Raw genomic sequence first — 22,448 nt, forward strand, 5'->3', positions numbered from 1 at the left:
TTGTTATATATGGGATTCCAAATTACACCTGGTTTTCTTTTTTTTGTTGTTTTTCCTTTTTTGTTCTTTTTTTTTTTTCCCTCCCTCATGATATGTTTGTTTTTCAGCCGGATCGTGACAGCTGCCTAAATGTGATGCAGAGGCCAGGAACACTTGGGATTCTGCCCAAAGGGCTGGGAGATGTTTGGGAGGGTGCCGGAGACTGTGATTTCTTTTGTGCCTTTTGTAGCTGCAAAGTCAAGGAGAGACTTCCTCTGTTTATTAATTTCTGACTCATTCTTGGGATAAAAAAAATGCTGTCATTAATGATGCTGGAAAGCATTGCTGCTCAAATTAACAACTCAAAATGTGCACGAGAAGTGCAGAATTTGTCTGTGATGTGACCAACACTACAGCAGAGGTGGAGACGTGTATCCCCTGTAAAAGCCTAACTAACTTAACTTCCTACGCAGGAAAAGCCTAGCAGTGAGGCACCTAAAACACAGACCATCGTGAGTGTTTGACCTGAACAGTGGGGAAAAGCTGATGGGTGCAAAAAAGCTCCCAGTTTGGAATGATGCATCCCCCATGCGCAGTATTTTGTTAGCTAATTCTGCCCTGCCTGGTGATAATGCATACAGCCAATGTATATTGGAAGGACCACAGAGCTTTTTGCTCTGTGGGGCTGTTCTAACACATTCTCCAAGGCTAAAACTCATTTTAAACCTAACTTCTCACACAAGGCAAGGTGCCTCACACAAGTGATCTGGAGTCTCCCTGACAGTTCTGTATAATGTGGCCCTTGGCTTATGCGCTGGGTGCAATCCCCATGCAGGAAGAGCCTTTTTTTTTTTTTCTTTTTTTTTTCTTTTTTTTTTCTTTTTACCCTGATCAGCATTTTTGATAGTAATGCTGATGGAGGAAAAAAAAATGTGCATGTAGCATTTCTGGTTTCTAGCTCTTTACCATCTTATCAGGGATTCAAATCCGTTGGATTACACATGATTCAATAGTTTGAAGTTCCTAACTGCTAGATTTTCAGTTCTCGGGCATGAAGATGTAACATTTTTTGTTGTGTAGCCCACACTGTGTTGAATGTGGGTATGTCAGGGAAGTTGGAATGGTTTATCCAAGCCCTTCTCTGCTGTCGAAGCTACACAGGAGTGGGTTGAAATTTATTAAGAATTGAAACGTGTGAAGAAACGATCTGGAAAATGAACATTGATGCATATCCAACTGGCACCAACGTTTCTTCTGGATTCAGTGTGAGCCACGGCGAGTGCTGAGGCAGGGCAGCCTGTTTGGATGAAGAGTGTGGTGCCTCCTGCTCTCCATTTGACTGCAGTGATTAGTGGCACAGACATAAGGCATGAGCTATTGCCTTGTGACTGGCAGGGCAGCCAAGGAGAGGCAATCTTTCCAAGGAAAAGATGCTGCTCATGCAGCTAGCATCTGCCTGTTTTGTTTAAAGATCTAAACATCCTGCCAAAATAATTGGAAAGCTACGATGTCAAGGCCTGTGTTGTGTGAGGGTTTCATGGCAAAGTGTTACACCTTGCTCAGCCGCGGTGCTCTCTTCCGCACGTCGCCCGGGATCGGAGAGAGGCAGCTGGATCCAGCCACAGAGCTGGGGTGATGAACCCTTTCCCAACGGCCATGGGCCACAGGCACGTTAAAAGATGGCAGGGCATTTTTTTTCCTTTTCTGAAAGGGGAGCAGAATACGTTTGAAACCATCTAGAAGTTGTTTTCAGAACGCATCCCATTTAGAGTCTAGAAACACCGCAAAAAATAATTGATTTAAAGACTTTCAAAGATGGTCCTACCCATACTGAAGCCACCACTTGTGGCAATGGCTTCAGTACATAAAAATTCACATTTGACAGCTGAAGCCACTGAGGTGGGTAAGGAACCTGAAAGAGGACATCCCCTGAATTACAAACACTGCAAGGTATTTGCTCTGAAAGTGTTACAGATTGCACACTAGAATTATAATATGCTGTTATCCCATGTCTCACAAAAAATTTCCAAACAGACCAACTTCCACAATGGAAAAGAAGATTATTTTCTTGCCTTGGAAAGGCTAGAGAAGGTCTCCACCGATGGTCACTTCCAACAGATACCTTCCCATGGTTGAATTTTTCTACTTTTCAGAAACTCTCACCCTCCAGTGGAGGGCTGAAGAATATTTTGCAGTCACTTGCCAGGGGGAATTCTCAGTGAATGCTCTGAGAAGAAACAGATGCATTATCTGGAAAATATCTCAGCTGTTACATGCTGCTAAATGAGTAGCTATAGCTCAAGATTAAATTCTGCATGGGACGTGTATGGGTTCTCTTTGAGGATAATTTGAGTAACGTACTAGAGTTATAACGCAGACTTCTGACTTTTATTGCTCAGAGTCACTGTAGTTTAAGAACAGCATTATACACCGCTAGGGCTGTACTTTAGTGGCAAAGTGTTGATGAACTTGTCTCTAAAACATTCAGAGCTTCATGCGAAGAGTGTCTGGAAACTCTCAGCAACTTTCCAGCACCCAAAAGGAAGCGACTGGTTTGTATGTATCTGAGTTGCGAGAAGAACAGCTTGGAATGAAGCTGTAGAATTGAAGGTTGAACTCTAAAAGTAGAGGCACAGCTCAAAGAATAAAAAAGAATCAACTGACCTAAGTGGGGCTATACAGAGTTGTTATGAATGCATTTAAATTTCTGTAAGTGTAGGCTCTTAATGATATGTTTATTCTGCCCAAATGTAGCATAGTGATGGAAGATGCCTGGGCTGAACCCTAACTTTGCTGCAAGCACTTCTGTTAACGAAGTCCTTTTAGCAAAGCTAAAAGGATTGGTTGGATTTTATTTAACTCCTTGCTCAGAAAAATGATATCTTCAGTGAGTGAACTTGTATGGTCAAATGCCCTTGTGAGGCAACCGAGTTGGAAGCATGACTGACAGAACAAGTGAAGGTATCAAGAGCAGCTTGGTGTCTCTCGGATGACACAACATAGACATAGATAGGAAGTCCTCAGGGTTATCTGTGTGGGGGATTTTTGCAGTATCCTGCTCTGTCTCTGAGATTCCCTCTTATCTTCCTTCAGCCTCGCAACGTTGCTGGGTTTCGGGGAACAGTCCGCTACGCGTCGGTGAATGCACACAAAAACAGAGTGAGTATTTTGGGGTAATAAGGGGTGAACAGAGCAAGGCTATTTCTTTCCAGAAAGCTGTTCTCAGAAGCAGAGGTATAAAGTAGAAGTTTTGGATTTAAAAAATAAAGGGAAAGCTTCTCCAAATAGTTTAGTCAGGGTTCCTCAGGAACTCTGTGCTACTGATTCCTTTGTTACAATGATTGTCTAGAGAATCCTCTTGCTGCTCACAAAGCACTGCTGTAAGTTTTTCCTGTTGTAAGAGCCTCTTTCTGTAACTTTCCTGGAATTGCGTTGTTTAAATTGTTATTTTTCTTTGGAGGAATCTGCAAGGGATTTAACCTTTTTGGAAGGAGGTGTTAGAGATCTGTAAAATATTGTGGTGCTTGATGATGAGTGTTTTACAAAAGTCCTTGTAAATTACTGCTGTCTTGGGAAAATAATTTGATATTTAGCTTAAAAAAATAACAATATCTGAAAGGCTCTCTACATATTGTGTTTTTTTGTATGTTTGTGTTTTTGGAGGTTACTCAAGTGCATACATGATATCACTTAATGCTTGATTTTGCATCTTTGGTTTTCAGTCTGGGTTCTGCAATGGTATGAAGGATTGTGTGACCTCTCCTCCTGCCTCTTAAAATGAGGTTGCTCTTGTAGAAAGCACATCTGCTCTGCTGAGCAGTGTGGAACTTTGCTGCTCAGTCTTTATCTCTCTTTTCTCCAGGAGATGGGTAGACACGATGACCTGTGGTCCCTCTTTTACATGTTGGTAGAATTTGCAGTTGGTCAGCTCCCCTGGCGAAAGATCAAAGATAAGGTAGGAAACCTAGTGCCTGCACTTAAGGTAGGGTCCTGCGTTATTGTGGCTCTTACTAATCCACCTTCTGCAGCTCAGTGCAATTTTTTCTGGAAGTAAAAAGGCTGTTTTTCATCCAGACTTGCTGCTAGATGCTAACTGGCTTTTGTGTGTGCTGATGCATAGTGTGGAGCTTACCTTATTGAGAATACCTGAGTATTTTCATATGCACGTCAAGTGACTCTGTTGGTACAAAGCAAACAACAAAAGTGGGAAATCTAGATAGATCTAAGATGAGATTTCACAAAGAAACAGAGTCAATGGAAAGAGGATAGAACTCTTCCTTCCCACATCCCCAAGCCCACCCTTTTGCACCTGGTAAGTTTTAAATGAATTAAAGTATTTGTTATCTTGAAAGAGCCTTGTGCGACAAAACAGCAACCCCTGGAAGCCTGTGGGACAGAAGTGCAGAAAGCTCTTCTGAAGGGACAGAGGGACAGCTTCTGAAGTGAGTTTGACTCAGGAGTTCCCTGCAATAATCAGCTTAAATTTGCTGGAGGCACTAAAATAGGAGAAAGTGTAATGGAAGTGCTGGATCCGAGGAGAGGCTGTGCTCTAGGAGTGATGAGGCTGGATGGTACTCTAGGAACCATAAGACTTGAGGAAGTATGAATAAGAAGCAATGAAAGATTTTGACTCGGGTGGTTTTCTCTTTTCCAGGAGCAAGTTGGCATGATAAAAGAGAAGTATGAACACCGCATGCTGCTAAAACACATGCCTTCAGAGTTCCACCTATTTCTGGATCATATTGCAAGCCTAGACTACTTCACCAAGCCAGACTATCAGGTAGGAGCTTTAATTTGTTCCCAAGGTGATGCAAGGCACCCTGCACTGGCAGTTGGATTTTATGGGTTTTTTCCATGCATGCTGAGGAATCGGGAGTAAGAGGTTGGACTGTATAATCCCATTACTTCAACATCTCAGTGTTTCTTCTTCCTCTCCCTGACTCTACCCAAATTGTTTGGGTAAGCTTTTCCCAATGACCAGAATACTTTTTAGCTTTTATTAAAAAATACGGTTGCGAGTTACACTAAATGGGACGGAATTTTAGCACAACTTGCCAAAGTCTGCAAGGCGCCTTTGCCAACAGCTCAGCAGTGCACACTGTTGTTTTTGCTTTCTTGCACACTAGCATGGGCCTTAGTTCTGCTGGCTTTTTTTTTCCATCAACATTCACCTTAATATATCTTTTATTGTCTCCCATTTGCTATTAATTATCAGCGCATGTATGATCAGTTATCAGCTCAACTAACACAATTTAACTGTGGCAACTTTTTTTTTTATTATTTTTTAATATCACAGTGGTTTACACTGTGCTTTATAGCCAAAGAGCTGAAAACAACATCTGTGCAGTCTTATTTGAGTGCCTGATCCTGTTGATAATGCATCAGATGAATGGGAGGATGGTAGGAGGTGTTCCAACAAACCTATCCCAAAGCTTTCCAGCAGCACTTCTGCATGTTAGCTGCTTATGAGTTGCTGCATAGCAACTGTTACTCTTAAATGAATAAAAAAATACACTTTCCAGATAAAATATGTTACGTAAGGAACAGGTACCTAGGGAAGCTGTGAGATATCCAGCCTCACCTCGATCACTGCAAACATGATGGAGCAATAAATCTTGGCGAAAAAATCCAGGCACATGAAGGGCGGGAAGATGAGTGGGAGTAGACAGTATGGATTCACAAAGGGAAAATCAGGCAGAGCCATCCTGATAACCTTCTACAGTGAGATGACTTCGTAGATTAGGGGAGAGCAGTGTCTGCCTTGATTTCAGCAAGGCTTTTTTGAATCTCTCTCCCATTACCTCCTCATAGACAAGCTGGTAACGTACAGGCCAGATGATCAGTGTACTGAACACTGAGCTGATCTCAGAGGGTTGTGCTCAGTGGCACAAAATCTAATTGGAGGCCAGTAACAAGTGATGTACCCCAGGTGTCCAGTGCTGTTGGTAACAACAGTGTTGGCAGGAGTTTTGTTCTCTCTCGGGCTATGCACATCAAACGGAAGATCCATCTGCAGGAAGGCTGAGCTGAATTTCAGGCTTTAGAGTAAAGCCTACAGTAAGAAGTCAACTGCATGGTTTAATCAAATCAGTGTCAAAATGTTGCATGCACTTCTGCAGATTTAAAGAAATTGCAGTTACCAAGCCAAAACCAGCCTGGGAAACAACCAGTATGATTTTGTGACATTTGCTCTTTGTTTGTTGGTACCTTTCATAGACAAGATAGACATGATAAACTGCCGTTGGCCCTAGTGCTCATGCTTTAGCTTTTTGTGAAAGACACTCTGCTATTTAACATAACTCGTGCTTGTCAATTTATTCTAGCTAATCATGTCCGTGTTTGAGAATAGCATGAAAGAAAGAGGCATTACTGAAAATGAAGCCTTTGACTGGGAGAAGGCTGGTACAGATATCTTGCTGTCCACTAGCACCTCTACTCCTCCGCAGCAAAACACTAGGCAAACAGCAGCCATGTTTGGGTGAGTATTGCTATCATGTTGGTGAGACTGTGCATGTGCTCAGTGACAAGTTAATTTTTGAAAAGGTTCAAGGTCTATTATGGTCCTGAGAAGGAAGATCTGCTTTTGGCCAGGATTATGAAGCCCATATTTTTCTATATATTTAGCATATTACATGACACAGATGGTTGGAACTTCTCTGAGAGTGCCTCGTGGTGGGGTGAGTTAGTGATACTGAGTTCTGGAGTGTGTGTGTGTGCTGGTCACACCTAAAATATGTCCCAGTCCTTCACAGTGTTTCATGTGCTGGACTAGAGGTGCATTAAGTACGTTGGTGTCTAGTGAAACAAGTCCAATTAAAAATTGAGGAGGTTTAGCAATTTGGTCAATGTTGTTGCTTTTTGTTGGGGCTGGCATTAAGGAATAAAATTACCTTAATATTACAGAAGCTAAACACTGTAAAGCTTATTAAGCCTCATGTAAACGGGGGGAAGGTTCTTTTAAATTAAGCACTGTATAACAGGCACTCCTGGAGAGTTCTTCTAAAGACATGTGAAGCCTGAGATCTCCAAGACTCTTTGGCTGATCCATCTCACTGTCTTTGTGCCAGGGTGTTGTAAGGATCCTCTCATGCTTCAGTTTAAGACTGTGCTACCCTGGATAACACTGAATCACCTGTTCTGCTCAATGCTAAAAACTATTGAGGAAATGCTGTGTGACAGCATGATGGGTCTGTTTCTTCAAATACTAATAAATTTACCTTTCTTCTTGTCTCTTCTCTAGGGTGGTTAATGTCACTCCTGTACCTGGGGACTTGCTTCGTGAAAACACTGAGGATGTCCTACAGGGTGAACATCTGAGTGATCAAGAGAATGCGCCTCCCATCCTGTCAGGCCGGCCAACAGAAGGTCTTGGCCAGGCTCCAAACACTGCTTTCAATGAGGCTGAAGTTTGGGAAGAGACCGATGTGAATCGCAACAAACTCAGGATCAGCATCAGCAAAGTAAAGAACATTTATTTACCTCCTGTGGCTGCTGGACTTAGGGCAGGGGGCTCATAGACCTCTAAAAGCCACCTGGAAGCACTGTTGTAGCATCCAACATACTGCAGACCAGAGAGTCTCTCCTGGTGGAAATGGGGAATGCCCAAAAATTTTTGGTAGAACGAAAGGCATTGGGAATAAATTTGAGTTTCATATGACACAAATGCCATTTTGGACCCAATAATGCTAGAGTGAATCTTTCATACAATTTTATGTCATCATATAGTATTTTGATACTGTAAGCAATGGAATCCTGGTCTTTGAAACTGATATGACATCAGAAATACTCCAATATTGGAGGTTATAAGCCAAAATCTTATTGTCTCTTAAACTCTTGGGCAAGTAAATTCAGCCTGAGATGTCTTTAAAGCCACATTTTTCTACACCTAGCATCATAAGCACTGTGATCTTCTCTTCCAGCTTTTTAACTGTCCAGGATTAGCACAGTCTTATAAACAGCATCTGATTTTACCCTTACAAAATGAAAGGTTAGATCAGCTGGTGCATCTAGCACCAGCAATCAAGCTTTGTCTTTCTGAGGAGAGAGAAGCATCACTTAATCTTCTTGTACTTCTGTATTCAAAGATTATGTTAGACTTCTTAGCTTGTCATAATTTTCCTCATAATCTTCAAGCTGTTTCTGTCCTTTCTTGTAAATGGGATGTAATTTCTTGAAAGCATCTCAGTTGAATGATTCCATATTAAATGGTAACTGTGAGAATCCTCAAGTAAGATTATATATTAGCTCAGTTACATGTTTTAAGTAATTTGGTATTTGTGGCATTCATCTTAATACTGTTAGCAGAGAAACCTGTCTAAAACTGACTTGTAGTATCAGGGCATCTCCCATCTAATGGAGGTTCTTCTGCTGGTTCTCGTTCAAGGTTCTCATTCAGTGTTTTTCCGTAAGTCCCTTTCTTCTCTCTCATACCCTCACCCCGTTCTCTGGTCTTAGATATTAAAAGTAACCTGTTTCTCAACAGTTAAAACATCAGCATTCTGCTTCTCTCCCAAACCCATTTTTTCTTTCTTTATCACTTCCCTTCTTGTGTATTTTGTCCTCCATGGATTACACATTAAATCCCTATAATCTATTGTACTGCTGCAGGAATGCCTGAAAGCTCTCCCAGCTCCCCACAGCTACACAGGGCACTTAGTTACACAGTCCAAACCCAGCCTGAATGGTTTAAACATGCTAAATGATGGGCACTGACTTGCTGTACATCCTGTACCGACACAGAGGTGTGACCTACCACTAACAGCAGCTCTTGGTTAGCAATGTTGGACTGGAAATTCTGTTTACGTTCAGATCCTGTGGGCATTAGCAGAGGTCAACTGAGTAGGGCATGCGAAAGGTAAATGTTCTCCACGCTAGGAGCTTGCACCAGCACCTCGCTCCACACCTCTGCACAGAAGCAGCTTGTAGCCACCAAAGTTTCACAGCTTGGCTTGAGCACAAGCCCTAGACTACTGCTGCACTTTGGACTGATCTACCTGGCACTTGTGTCTAACCAAGGTCTCCTCTCCCAGGAGGAAGCATCACTGTGGAGAGCAGAGGAAGACTGTGCTGCAGCCACCTACTCTGCTCCTTTGGCTGCTGCCAAATTAAAAAATCAAATTCACTCAGATCATATGAAAATAGAAAGCACATAGAGTATAAGCTCTCTATGAACTCTCAGTGTCTAAGAGCGTGTTCAGGTTCCTGTTTCTCCAAATTGCTGACCTTGGGTCTGTGCAAAACTCTAAGAGATGTTGCAGCTTGTGGTGGATTTTGCCTGGAGGCTTTTGCTTTTAGCCCCTGGTAATTAGGAGTTGACTTAGTTATACTCTGTTCATCAGCAGTAAAACTATGCACCTTGCTTTGTCTGGACTTAGACAGGTATAAACAGACAAGGGTTTTTTCATACAGCAGATCTTGGGTAAGCAGTTAGGGGTCACGTAGGGAAAGGTGGGTGGGAGGTTGGCTGTTTTGGATCAGCTGTGCAGGTGTGTCCTGGAGGAAAGCATGGAGCGATGGTGAAGGATGGGAAATCAATGTGTGTGATCAGGTTTTGAGACTTCCTGTGCTTATCCCTTGCAGACTCAGTGCATGGTAGAAGAGGAGCAGAGAAATGGTGTGTGTCCCAGCTCCCCTGTCCGAGTGCCTCCCGAGTCCCCCACCGCCCAAGCGCGTTCCCTGAGGTACCGCCGCGTGAACAGCCCCGAGTCCGAGCGCCTCTCCACCGCTGATGGCAAAGCAGATCTACACGAAAGAAGGTTTGCTCGCCCTCTGTATCCTCCTCTTTTCTGCTCCTTGCTTCTAATAGCATCTTGAGGATTGACGCTTGACACCAAGCCATTCATTAAATCAGCAGTCACTGAAAAATCAATTCTGGGTGGAAAAGTCCTGGGTTTGGCTTATGACCTCAGTGATGAAGCACTGATCTCCCAGAGCAGCTAAATGTTTGATCGTAAGGAGAGTCAGTAGGAAAGATGTCACTGAATGGGAAAGACCCCAAGAATGGAGGGGGAGAGACATCTGTGAAGGCAAAGAGAGGGTTGAGAAAGAAATTACATAATCACTAGGCTGTCACTGACCAAAGTCATTTAGGTGGGAGATAAGAATGTATTTTCTTAGGATACATATTGGGATGCACATGTTCTGGGAGCTAGATGACAGACCCTGATAAGGTGGTTCCATTATTCTATTATTTTTAATGAATAATAACCATATTTCAGTATAAAGTATTGTAATTGCTTGGATGCACAAAATACGTATTATACCTAAAAGGCAAACTCTGATTTTGAGGGTTATAGGAATATCTTAACTCAAATTCACAGCAAGGAAAAGAACAAGAAACCAAAGACAGCAAAAATAGCAATGAAAATAAGTTGTTTACAGTACTGTATGCTGGGAAATACAGGTGTTACAAGACATAGGGCAACTGGAAGTGCAGGTGCAACTGCTCTGTTGGGCACCCCCTTCACAGCCTTTGCTCTTCTCTCTTCCTTTTCCCACTGAAAATAAGGGCATGGACTGCAGTTGTATGATTTAGTGGTGAAATGGCCCGTCTAAATGAGGTGGGGAAGATACAGGCCTTCTTCTGGGACAAGGTCTGACAAAGAGGGACAGTGTTTGGGAATGAATCAGGATCAAAAAGCCCCTCTGGGCGCAGCTACGATCTTTGCAACTGCCTTTTCTAGCTGAGGGGCTGTCTTGGCCATCAGGGCTTAGGGAGTGCTTGAAAAATATTTCTGCATGGCTCTGGAAGTTGTTGCTATTTAAACTGTGTCAGTGAACATTGCACTATCTTGATAACCTTTGACAAAGGCTATTTGCCATATTTCCTTCCTGTTACTCAAATTCTCCTGGGATCGCCTATGCCTGTTGAGCAGTTCAGTGAAATTCCTGCTGCACAGTAGAGATCAAATATTCTTACTCTCTTCAAAGGACACTTATTACCACTGTGGAGGCCTCAACAGCCACTTTAGTGGGAGTGCAGCAGAGCTGAAGATCCTATAGGAATCCAGTAAAGGAACTGCTGAAACCCAGTAAAGAAACTGCTAAGAGATAGAATCACAGGATGATTGAGGTTGGAAGGAATCTCTAGAGGTCATCTAGTCCAACTGCCCTGCTCCAGCAGGGACATCTAGTCGGGGAGTAGCTTTCTTTTTGTTGTTGTTTTAATTAAAAATAAAGAGCATTCCAAGAAGGAAGAGCATATTGGTGTTGTGGGGTAGCACTGGTTTGTACTGTCATTTACAAGGAAGATGCTGAAATTGAAGCATTTAAGGGGCAATGTCTTTATGTAGATTCTAAAGAAATGTTTTAAGTCTGTCTGTCTGAAGCATAGCAAGAAATGAGCGAGAACTATAGAGGGTTTCTGCCTTACGACCCCCAATTTTAACCACAAACCTGATGCATTTTTGACGGTGTCTTGTTCTGGCTGCAGGTCTCGAATGGATTTGCCTGGCTCCCCATCGCGGCTGGTGTGTTCCTCCCAGCCAGCCCAGATGTTGTCCATTGACACTGGCCAAGCAGACCGGCAGGCAAGTGGTAGGATGGATGTGTCTGCTTCAGTGGAACATGAAGCCCTCAGCAATGCTTTCCGCTCAGTACCCCTGGCAGAGGAAGAGGACTTTGATAGCAAGGAGTGGGTTATCATTGATAAGGAGACAGAACTGAAGGACTTTCATCCCGGTGCAGAGCCAAGCACCTCTGGAACCACAGATGAGGAACCTGAGGAACTAAGACCTATTGAAGAGGGTGAGGAGAGGAGGCGCTTGGGGGCAGACCTTGCAGTCAGGCCGAAGATGCACGATGGGCGAAGTCGGGGTATGCAGCCCGTGACTGAGGAGGACAGTTCCCACAGACACGAAGGACCTTCTCAAACAGTATCTGACAGTAAACATGAACAGCAGACTGGAAGTCCAGCCCACTCCCCCCTGCACTCAGCACCAGCCACCCGACAAAGGAGACGGGAGTCCGAACCTACTGGTCCTCAGAGACAGGTAAGATCCTTAACAAAGTCTCCTTTGCTCCGATCTGTATCACATTGCCTAGCATAGCATGATCATTGTCTTGGGAGACCTCAGCTCTGCTGGAGAAAGCTGTGATTTCCAGCATGGATGTTGTTGTGTGAAACCCTTTCTGCAAGTGTTGTGAACACCTCAGAGGTGCTCCCTACAACTAGTAATGTTATCCTCTACTAAGGACATAATGTTATCAAGATTGTTCAGCCATTTTGGCACAGGGGCAGGAGGAGAGCATAGATCTGATTGTGGATATCTTGAATGAGTTCTCTTATTGCTGTCCCACAGTGATTTGGTTGCATGGAGATGTTGCTACCAAGTCTTCTCCACCTAGTTTCTTAGTGAGCAATAGCAGGATCTATAGCAAGAGAGCGCCCTCGAATCTAATCACTTGTCAGCAGTGAGCAGGCCTGGTGTGATGCAGAGCACAAAATAACTCCCAAGTCAAACTTTCTTTGGAATACCTAATGCAAAGCTCAGGGTAACCAGTGTGCACACACACACCATTGATCTTACTTCAGGGACTGGCATTGCTGTTACCAGGTATTTACTCATAGAAATGTTCACTAGCTCCTTCATTTTTTTCCAGGAGTCGTAGACAACTTTTTTGATTTTGTTTTTGCTAAGGGCTGAAATTTATATGTTAGTGAAGATTTCCCATGTACATATAATCCCATGTACATGTGATCCAGCAAACCAAGTTGGGTCTTGGGGCGCATTTGTGTTAGGGACAGCACACAGCGATACCCACCTCCTGCAGGAGCCTTTGCAGTTTGCTTGTTCCCTTCTGTGCTCTCCTTCACCAGCTTGTTCTTCAGCAGAACATTTAGACTGGTAACACGAGTGGTACCAAAACTGGATGGACCATAGTAAAAAAACGTCTTCTCTCCATCCTTGTTTGACTCTTCTGTCCTCTGGATCCCAGAGAGATACAAGAAAGCAAAGACTGTTAGTTTTGGCAGCAAAGCATGAATGATGCAAGAAACTATTGAAAAGAATCAAACCAAATTCAAGATGCACTGACCTACTGTAAGAAGGAGCAGGGACACTTCACTGATATATTGAGCATTAAAAAAAAAAAAAGTCACCTAAAAACATCATCTACACAGGCAAACAGTAAATTAATTTCCTGTCAGTAAACAAAGATAATGGGTGGTTGCTGTTAATATATTAGGCAGCTTCAGTTTTCCAGCAGGCAATTGAATTGTTTTGTGTTCTGGAACATGGTCTAGTTACTCCTGTGCGTAGCTTTGTACTTAGTTGGATTAACACTGAATTTGTGTGGGTCTATAAGGGAGTGCAAAAACCTCCTTCAGGAGAGCAGAGATGGGGGGACAGTTGGTAAGAACCAGCATTTTGATGAGGGAAAAGAGCAGCTGACCAAGGGTTAATGAAAATATTGAAAGCCTCAGTGTCTGCTGGCAGGTTGCTCTGGGTCTGTGCGAAACTGTGACTAGACAGTGTGTTCATGAGTAAGTCTTTCTCTTCTTTGAATCCTTACTGAGTTTTAAGATAGGTGAAAATGCCACTTGAATGCAGAATTACCATGCCTAAGGCCATGGACCTGCTTGTATGGGTTTGGGATCTCTCTGTTCTCGCTAAAATCGGTGGACATGCTTCGGTGTCAGTACTTAGCAACTGCGTAATCCCTGCTTTGAGGATTTCCTCTGTTCCTGCAGTATGTGAGCCATTACTTGTTCCTTGGAAAAAGACAGCAACTGCTGGATTATCATAGAATCCCAGAATGGTTCAGGCTGGCAGAATATCAGGAAATCATCTGGTCCAACCCCTTTGCTCAGAGCAGGGTCTACAACAGCAGGTTGCTCGGTGCTGTTTCCAGTTGGATTTTTGAATGTCCCCAGGGATGGGGACTCCTTTGCCACTGGGCAACCTGTCCCAGTGTCTAGTGGCCCTGATCCCTTCACTGGGCACTACTGAGAGGAGTCTGGCTCCATCATCATCTTTAGTCTCTCCTCTCAGGTATTTATACATATTAATGAAATCTCCACTGAGCTTTCTCAAGCTAGCCAGGCTCAGCTTTCTCTTCCTCTCCTTGTATGAGACACGACATCCCACAGTTAGCATTGTGGCTCTTCACTGGCCTCGCTCCAGGATGTCTGTGTTTTTCATGTACTGGATAGCCCAGAACTGGACACAGGTACGGTCTCACCAGTGCTGAATAGAGGGGAATGATCCCCTTCATCAGCCTGCATCCTCCTACAGCCCAGGATGCACTTGACCTTCTCTACTTTAAGGCCCATGGATGGATCATGTTCAACTTACTGCCCATCGCGACCCCCAGCTCCTTCTCTGCCAAGCTGGTCAGTCCCTGGTGCACAGAGTGATTCCTCCTCAGGGCAGGGCTTTGAACTTCTGTTGGACTTCATGAGTCCTGTCAGCCTTGGTCAGGCATGGTCTCCTTCACGAGTCCGTGCTGACTGCTCCCAACCATCTTCCTGTTGTGAATGTATCTGGAAATGGCTTTCCTGAGGATTTGCTTCGCAGCTTTCCCAGGGATTGAGGAGAGGTTGAGGGGCCGGTAGCTCCCCAGATTATCCTCACTTTGATGTCAGCAGTTTGTGCAGATGTCTGGATTTGTTGGGGTCAGGCAGATCACAGAAGGATGCTGTAGTGCAGGTGTGACAGGTGGTGGTGACCTGGTGAAATTGTTGTGGGCACTGCTGTAGGGAAAATGACGCATAGAAGAGATTGATGGAGAGCTTTGAATGGCCTGGGTAAATTTCTGTCTGGAATACTCTCACAGGTTAGCTGTCTTCCAGTTTCAATTGACAATAAGAGAACAGCAGTGGAACGCTGCCCTCACGGGAAACGCAGGTGTGGAGGGTGTCAGGACTGTGAAGAAACTCAGTCCAGTGCAAGCCCTCCCCTCTGTGCACTGCTCAGCAAAGGCAGCAAGCTGAGCCCTTTGATCAGGAGGTTGTTGATCACTGAGCAGTTCTGCTGGGGCCTGACCTGCTCCCATCCAAGGCAGAGGGTTACAGCTGGCTCGAGGTGTTGGGATGCTCACCAGCTCAGCATGCAGCAACACCATTTAGCAGACCTCTTAGACTCTACTTTAATCTTCACATATATTTTGGTAACATAGTAACCAATCTCTCCTGATGTTTATGCAAGTAACATGCAGATAAAACTGTATAGTTAAAAATAAGTAAAGGAAATCTTGAGCCAGAACTTCTGTTTACGTATTTATCCTGGCATAGGATTCCTGCTGCTATCAAAAATATATCTACAGCTAGAAATAGGATTCAAGTATTTATTGAAGTTCTCAAATATGCTGAGTAAACTCGAGGTGATGGCAACTTGATTCTAGCTTCTGTGTTGTAATGAAACACAAATGCACGTAAACTTAGGATTTTCAGCCATTTCTTCCAATTATGGGTCTGTGAACACAGGTATTTCCTGGCTCTGATTCTCTCTTACTGCTAGTGCTTATTGGTGTTGTAGAAAACTTTTGGAGAAAAAAAAAACTTGCCTGTCTAAACTTGACTACTTAAACGTTATTCCATCTAAAAAAAAAAAAGTGAAGGAACTTGGGGAGATCCTTGTCTATCCTTGGATATATTCTGCAAAGTGCAGAGCTTGTTTTGCTTTCATAGAGCCGTAGAATTGTTTTGGTTGGAAAAGACCTTCAAGATCATCAGGTCCAGCTGTAAAGCCATCACGGCCCTGTCCCTAAGTGCCTCATCTGCAGGTTTCCTGGACGCTGCCAGGGACGGTGACTCCACCACTTGGGCAGCCTGTTCCGGTGCTTCACCACTCCTTCCATGTAGAAATTTTTCCTACCATCTAACCTGACCTTCCCTAGTGCAACTTGAGGCCATTTCCTTTTGTCCTATAGGTGGTTATTTATAGGGGAAAGAGATCGACCCCGACCTCACTACAGTCTCCTCTCAGGTAGATGTAGAGAGGGGTAAGGTCTCTCCCGAGCCTCCATTCCCATCTCCCAGCATCAAGAACAGTGTGGAGGGACATGATTATGGCTCCTCACCAACTTAAAGGTGTATTTTGAATCACCCTTAAAAAAAATCTTCCTCAGTGCTATTTAGCCGTGTTTTTTTTTCAGGGAGTGACCACTTCAGTGGCCCCAGTATGTTGCTGCCTCCCTCTGTTGATGTTGGGTCCTCACACCAGGGCAAGGAGAAAGAGGAAAATGTCTCACAACAAGGCCAGGGCTCTATTTTTTCAGATGATCTGTACCACCTTTTTGACTTAGGTGGTGTAGAGCTCTGGGATTGCCCCAGGCCTGTTAGAATTTTGTTTGATTTGCACTGAAAAGGGAAAGGTGAGAAGGATTTCAGTTGATGGTATTTGCAGACCCTGGAGCAGTGAGGAGTGAAGTACTTGGCCCTCCCAGAGTACTCCTAAAGTAGAAAGGAGGAGGAGAAGGCAAAAACAAGCACTTTACTGGCTCTGAGGTGGGAGAGAAAACAAAGAGGGGGGCTGAAGCAATGAAGCAATGGATAGAAGCAGAAGAAGGTAGCCCAGCAGATGCACAACACTGGGCAGAACAGGTCAGTTAAGGTAAGAAGGCAGGAGGGGAGAATGAGGTGCAAAAGGGGGCTAAGTGTCTTGGTTTCCTTTCCCTTCTACAGCACCTTCTGTGAGCTAATCCAAAGGGACCTGAGGGGCCATTTTGCAGTGGTGAGAAATGAGCATTTGTGAAAAAGGAGATAGATTCACATTGGCCATCACTTGAGTTTAATTCCCATAAAACTGCACTTTTTACCAGTTGTAGCCAAGGCCATTCCCTGGCATGCACCTCCTCCCGTTTCCCTGCCAAGGAGAAGAGCTTGCCAGCTCATGATGAAGGATGTTTGCAGAGCTGCCCGCCTGCCCTTATGCTCTTTCCCTTTGGGGTTTGTATTCTTGCACGTGTTAAGAATATAGGCTCAGTGAAAGGATGATGCTAGAGCAGAAATAAAGCTAGTGCATGCATATTAAATGCACAGCATACAAAAGTCAAAAGCTTAAGCTCAGCAGTAATTCTTAAGTACACTTAATATTTTCTTTAAGACCTATTGAGCCCTATCAACATCACAGTTCTCTAGGATTTCACATGAGAGCTGTCATATGGTTCCTGTCCAAACAGAGCAGGATGGATCTGATGCAGGAGGTCTAGGCTTGTGGCTGCCAGCAGCAGGACTAAAGGAGGGCAGCCCTTCCAGCTCTGACTCTAATTTATCAGACAGTTATGCTGCAGCCCTAATACGTCTAATCTATGCATTAGATTATGCAAAATCAAATAATATGAAAGCCATTATACTTGTCCATGCAGCTTGCAAATAATATACACCCAGGATCAAATTTCTACACCGTGCAAGCACGGAGATGCCTGCCTTAATGAGCAATTACAGTTGTTCTCCAGAATTTGTGTCTCGTACTCTGAGTCACAGCGTTACATGTTTTTTTTGCTGTGAATCTGTTCTGTGTAGTGGGATACATTTAGGACTATGTGGATAATTGCTCTTCACATTTAATGCCCATTGCAAGCTGAGTAGTTCTTGGACACTTAGAAACACCTGGGTACTTTGGAAGACAAGGTACCTGCCTCAAAATGCTGCAAAGATCCTGGAGGCTGTAGATGAGTGATGAGGATAAAGCCCAGTTCTTCTCCTCATAGGATTTGTTTTCAAGGGTGACTTTTCAGTCAGAGCAGTATTAGTTCAAGAAAAGGCCATGTTGCCTTTTCATGTTTCCCAGTTACATCTTGAAATGTGACGGAGACTTCCCAAAATAAATGTATATTACAAGGGAGGAGATGGATTTGAGAGGGGGGGAAAAAAAAGTAATTCCAAGAACAAGATCTGTCTTGGAGGCAGAGGCCTGTGCATCCTCGTGAAGGTGCCCTTTGCATAGCACAGGTGAAAGGCTGTAGAAGAGCTTAGCATTTTTGCAAATCACTCCTGTCCTGCCTCTCTCTCTCTCATTCACTGTGTAGAGGGAAGTTTGGCCCTGGGATCTCATCATGCTACAAACTCAGACCTTGAGCTCTGAGTGTGCTTTCCCTTCCCTTGCCATGCCAGCATCGCAGAAAGGGGATCTAAGCCTTTATCTTCTGCTTTTGCCCTCCTGTGGCTCTGAAATTAGTGCAGGTAATTACACCCTGCCTGCTTGTTCACATGTTGCCTGTCCTCCAGTTGCCCCTGCAAAAAACAAAACCTGGAAGCAACAACACTCCCCCTGCAGGTACTCACTGTAAGAGAAATTGGGAAGTCAGCACAAGTGTAAGAGCAGGAACGTCCACTAAGAGCCCCCAAAGTTGCTTTTGCCCTGGGGCAGCTTTTAGTAAGAGCCATGAGAGGGCCTCTGGGAATCCCTCTGTATTAAATAAACGTAATGATTTTAGTGACAGGGTTTTTGCGTTCTCGTACACGTGGTTTCCAAGTTAAGTTGTGAGTTTGACAGTTACCTGCAGGGAAGAGGTGTGATTAGCCTAAGGGCATGTCGAGATAAGCGATGCCAGAGGAGCAGAGAGGTGTGTGGCCTGAAGAGACCTTTCCCAGTAGCCAGAGGGGACTGGTGCTCCCGGTGCCGTTCACGCTCCCGTGTGGCTGGGGAAGGCAAGGCAGGCCCGCTGTAACTGCAGGCTGGTGTCCGTAGGATCTTTGGGAATATATAGACCCAGGACAGTAAGTAAGGCCCAGCGTAGAGCAAAAGCGTTTTCCATCCGCCAGCGAAGATGTCTGCAGCATGCGCAGCGCAAACCAGGGGCGAGTCAAGTCTTTGCCTGACACCTTTTCCTCCACTCTTCTTGGTCTTTTTCAGTTGGAGGAGGACAGGCCTTCTCAGCACTCCCTCCCGAGGTACAGCCCCCTGAGAAGACTGGCGTCCTCCGTTTTCTCCTCCTCAACCCTGGAGACAGAACACTACCCTCACGTTGGTGGTACTTTCATACAGCGCAGCCGTTCGGCGGAGAGCAGCCCCGTGCGCATGCCCCACCGCAGGCACATGCCCCTCACGGCAGGAAACCACAGACTCATGCCTTCCGTCCTGCGCATTTCCAGGTCCCAGCTCCAGCAGGTGTGGGCCCGCTTCACACACAAAACATAGTCCGTTCAGGGAAGCAGCAGCCTCCATAATGCAATAATAGAGCCCACCTGCCCACAAACGTGTTTCCACTTAATGCAATATTGAATCCCAGACAACACTGGCCTGAGGTACTGTAACGTCCAAAGCCCCTGCAACCAGACCCCACCGAGACTGCAACCATCTGCCTTTCTAAACCTCCCGGCAGCCTGGCCTGGGGGCTGCGGCCTCCCCGAAGATGCGAATGCGTGTGGTGAACCCGTCCGCGGTGGCAGAGCTGGAGCGCAGGGCTCGTCGCCGCCGCGTCCCGCAGCCCCGGGGCTGCCTCGCCGGATGCTCGCACGGGACGGGAGCCCCGCGTGCTGGCGACGGGAGCGGAGGGGCCCGAGCGCTGCCTTCCCCGTGCCGCTCGGTTCAAGCTTCTTTGGTGGCGTCTCCCCTGGGCCAAAGCCGTAGGCCGTTTTACTCCATCTCCATACAGGCAGACTCGCACTGGAAGCTCACCTGAGGCAGGACCTCAGGATTCGTCCCTCTTGTGGAGTTACATTCATGCATCTCTTGGTTGCTTTGGCTCTGGATCCAACCCTCCCTCTGCCTTGTTTTTGTTGCAGTTTTGTTCCCAACCACATTATTCCATCTCTGGCTTTACCTCTACTCCATGAACCAGGTTGTCTGTTTGCCATGCCTAAGCTGCTCCCAATCTACCTGCCTTCCCCCAGAGGCTCAGACTGTCACGAGTTTGGATAGCAAGGATTTTCTTACTGATCCAGCTGTATATGATGCTATTTCTAAATTCCAGAAATTTTAGGCACCTCTGGCTTTTGGCCTCCTTGCTTCTTGGCCTTGCTTGGAAATGCCCGTTATAACTGATCTCACTTGAGAAATAACCTGGCAATTACACTGAGCCCAGAATAACTGTTCTTAGCAGACAGACAGACAGACAAACAAACAAAAAAGGAATTTTCAGGAATTTAAAGTATTTTTCTGCCATTTCTCTAGAACCTCAGAAGGCTGGCAAAGCCTTACGTTGTCCCAGGATAACCAATTTGGTCCAGAGAAGGGTTTTGGTTTACACTGGAGCAACACCAACTTTCTGGGTTTTTTGTTTTTTTGGTTTTGTTTTGTACTAATTAGGTCACCCGTGGTGGTGGAGCATTGGCCTCAGCATGTTGTATTCAGAGCCCCTGGAGCTCTTCTCTGAAAATGCCTTGAATCTCAGAGGCCAAGGGACATCAAATTTGATTTAAATTGGTCTAAGCATCCTTATTTCCCTGATCCGAAGGGATATATCACCCTTCTCAGTATAGTTGCTGCGTAAAGCACTGGGTTGTGTGGAGATCTTCTGTATTTAAGTTAATGTAGCCGCTGTCTTCCGTTGAACAGATCTATTGGTCTGGGGTTCCAGGAGAAGAGGTGTTACGGGTGCTAAGCTTAAAGAAGACAGTCCTGGTGCTTAGGGCTTTAGGAGAGCGCGAGTCAAAGGGAAAATACTTTATGGAAAGTAGGTGAGCCCAGGATGCAGGCAGCAAAGCAGATGGAAAACTTTGGCAGCTGTGAGAGCAACATGAGACCGGGCTGGGTGTCGAGAGGAAGCTCACGAGTAGCAGCAGATTGAGTAGGTAGGATGTTTCCAGCAGAGTTATGGTGAATGCGTCCCTCTAGCTTCTGATTTCTGGAGGTGTAGCAGTTCTGCCCAACATCTCCTAACCTCAAATTCGTGCTTCTCTGAGCAAATCTAGAAGTGCAGTTCCAGGCAGGGTGAGATGGTGCTTTCTGGAGCTCGTAGGACCTGGCGTGGTCGTTGAGCATCTCCCAGGACACGCTCAGGCAGGCATCCGCCTGCCTCACCTTACCTGCTAACATCAGATAGTCACAGCTGCCGCTTCCCACGCTCATTCTTGTTACATTAATTCCTTCCAATTTGCTCTCCGAAGGTGAGCGGACACGCTGCGGAAACGAGGAGGACGTTTTTCCCATGGTCAGTAGAGTTGACCTGGCTGCAACAGCAGGATCTGGAGGAAGGAGATTTGAAATCAGTAGCACTTACTAATTTTCGGCTGGTAGTCTCCAAAAAAAAAAAAGAAAAATGATGTTTGCTTTGCAAGATCAATTTTAGGAAGGAAATTTTGTAGAAATAGAAAAAAAAAAAGTAGTTTTCCAGAAAGAAGAGGGGAATAAACAGGATAAAACTAGGTAATTGGATATCAGGACAGGATAATAAACTCTAACCGGACAGTTTTGGCCAATACAATAAATAGCTCACATGTAGCTCTGTCCAAAACCCTGAAGGGCAGTAAGTTACCTAATACTACTCATGATTATATATAAAACTTCTTCCAAATAAACTTGGTACTGTTCTTCTGACAAGATCAAACGTCTGACTGATAATTGACTGGCACAGACTTCAGTAAAGCTTCTGTCTCATGAAAATTATAAATAAGTTGAAAACTAGCTAACCAGACAAAGCATGTTTAGATCCCAGTATCACTTACAAAAGGGGATGTTTTTTGTTAGGGCTGCTTATTTCCTGGCTTTCTCTCAGCGCTAGTCCAAGTCTTTCGTGGGTATCAAGGAGAGGGAAATCTTCTGTACTGGTGAGATCAATAGTAGGGTCCATATGGAAAAAAAAATTAAAAAGATTTTTATCACCTGGAAAAGGAAAAGAAATAGGAGTTTTTGCAAAACCGACCTTGTGGGATGAGCTTGCAGAAGACTGTCCTTAAAGACAACACTACCAAGTGACATGCTCACTGTTTAGAGACACCAGCCTGCAGAGAACAGGAAAGAGTTTTTAATCTGCTCGGCAAAGGTAGAGATTGAATTGCTGGAAGAGAAAATAGCAGATAAGTTAGCTAAGCTCCAACTGGAAACACGATGCTCATTCAAAAGACATAGGTAGGTGATGATTCACTGAAATGCCTTAGTAAAAGATGCACTGAATACCCTCCCCTGCGTAGGTTCTCTCGGTTAGGGTGCGTATTTCTAAAGCAAACTGCTTAAAACATCATGTGGGTTCTCTGCTAGGACCTTGGGACACAAATGGTCTGTATGGCTTCTGAAAATTAATTCCAAGCAAAATAATTAGTGCTAATGAACAGAATCCTTTTGTTACATTAGTTTGAAAAGGGCTTTATAAATAGTCAGTTTGCAAGGTTTTTTATCATCTTCATCTAATGCTGTAACAAGTACTCTGGAATCCACATATGACTAAGCAGCAGCTGGAAAATTAAAGAAATGTGAAAATAGCTTTCTTTTTATACTGACGGAAGTGTAATAAATTAATACGAAATGCAGTTACAGCGCAAGTCTAAAAACCCTCTTCGGTTTGTATTTTATGCCTTTTATTGATTGTCTTTCACGATGATTTCGATGATAAATGTAAAAATATCCAAAAATCAGTTATCAAAAAAA

At 44.6% G+C, this 22,448-nt stretch overlaps 1 protein-coding gene across 3 annotated transcripts in view; it reads left to right on the plus strand.

The window, feature by feature from the left end:
* Nucleotides 1-22,448, plus strand: part of TTBK1 (tau tubulin kinase 1) — a 66,907-nt gene that overhangs the window by 32,038 nt on the left and 12,421 nt on the right. For all 3 annotated transcript variants that reach the window (XM_010217440.2, XM_088531251.1, XM_088531252.1), the window contains 7 exons: nucleotides 3,073-3,138; nucleotides 3,842-3,934; nucleotides 4,634-4,759; nucleotides 6,303-6,457; nucleotides 7,220-7,439; nucleotides 9,559-9,734; nucleotides 11,411-11,969. In XM_010217440.2, the coding sequence (XP_010215742.2) occupies nucleotides 3,073-3,138; nucleotides 3,842-3,934; nucleotides 4,634-4,759; nucleotides 6,303-6,457; nucleotides 7,220-7,439; nucleotides 9,559-9,734; nucleotides 11,411-11,969 (1,395 nt within the window). The remainder of the gene's footprint in view (nucleotides 1-3,072; nucleotides 3,139-3,841; nucleotides 3,935-4,633; nucleotides 4,760-6,302; nucleotides 6,458-7,219; nucleotides 7,440-9,558; nucleotides 9,735-11,410; nucleotides 11,970-22,448) is intronic.

This window comes from Tinamus guttatus, unplaced genomic scaffold, assembly GCF_059628265.1.
Source record: "Tinamus guttatus ecotype Peru unplaced genomic scaffold, ASM5962826v1 Tinamus_guttatus_pri_ptg000403l, whole genome shotgun sequence".
Classification (NCBI taxonomy): domain Eukaryota; kingdom Metazoa; phylum Chordata; class Aves; order Tinamiformes; family Tinamidae; genus Tinamus; species Tinamus guttatus.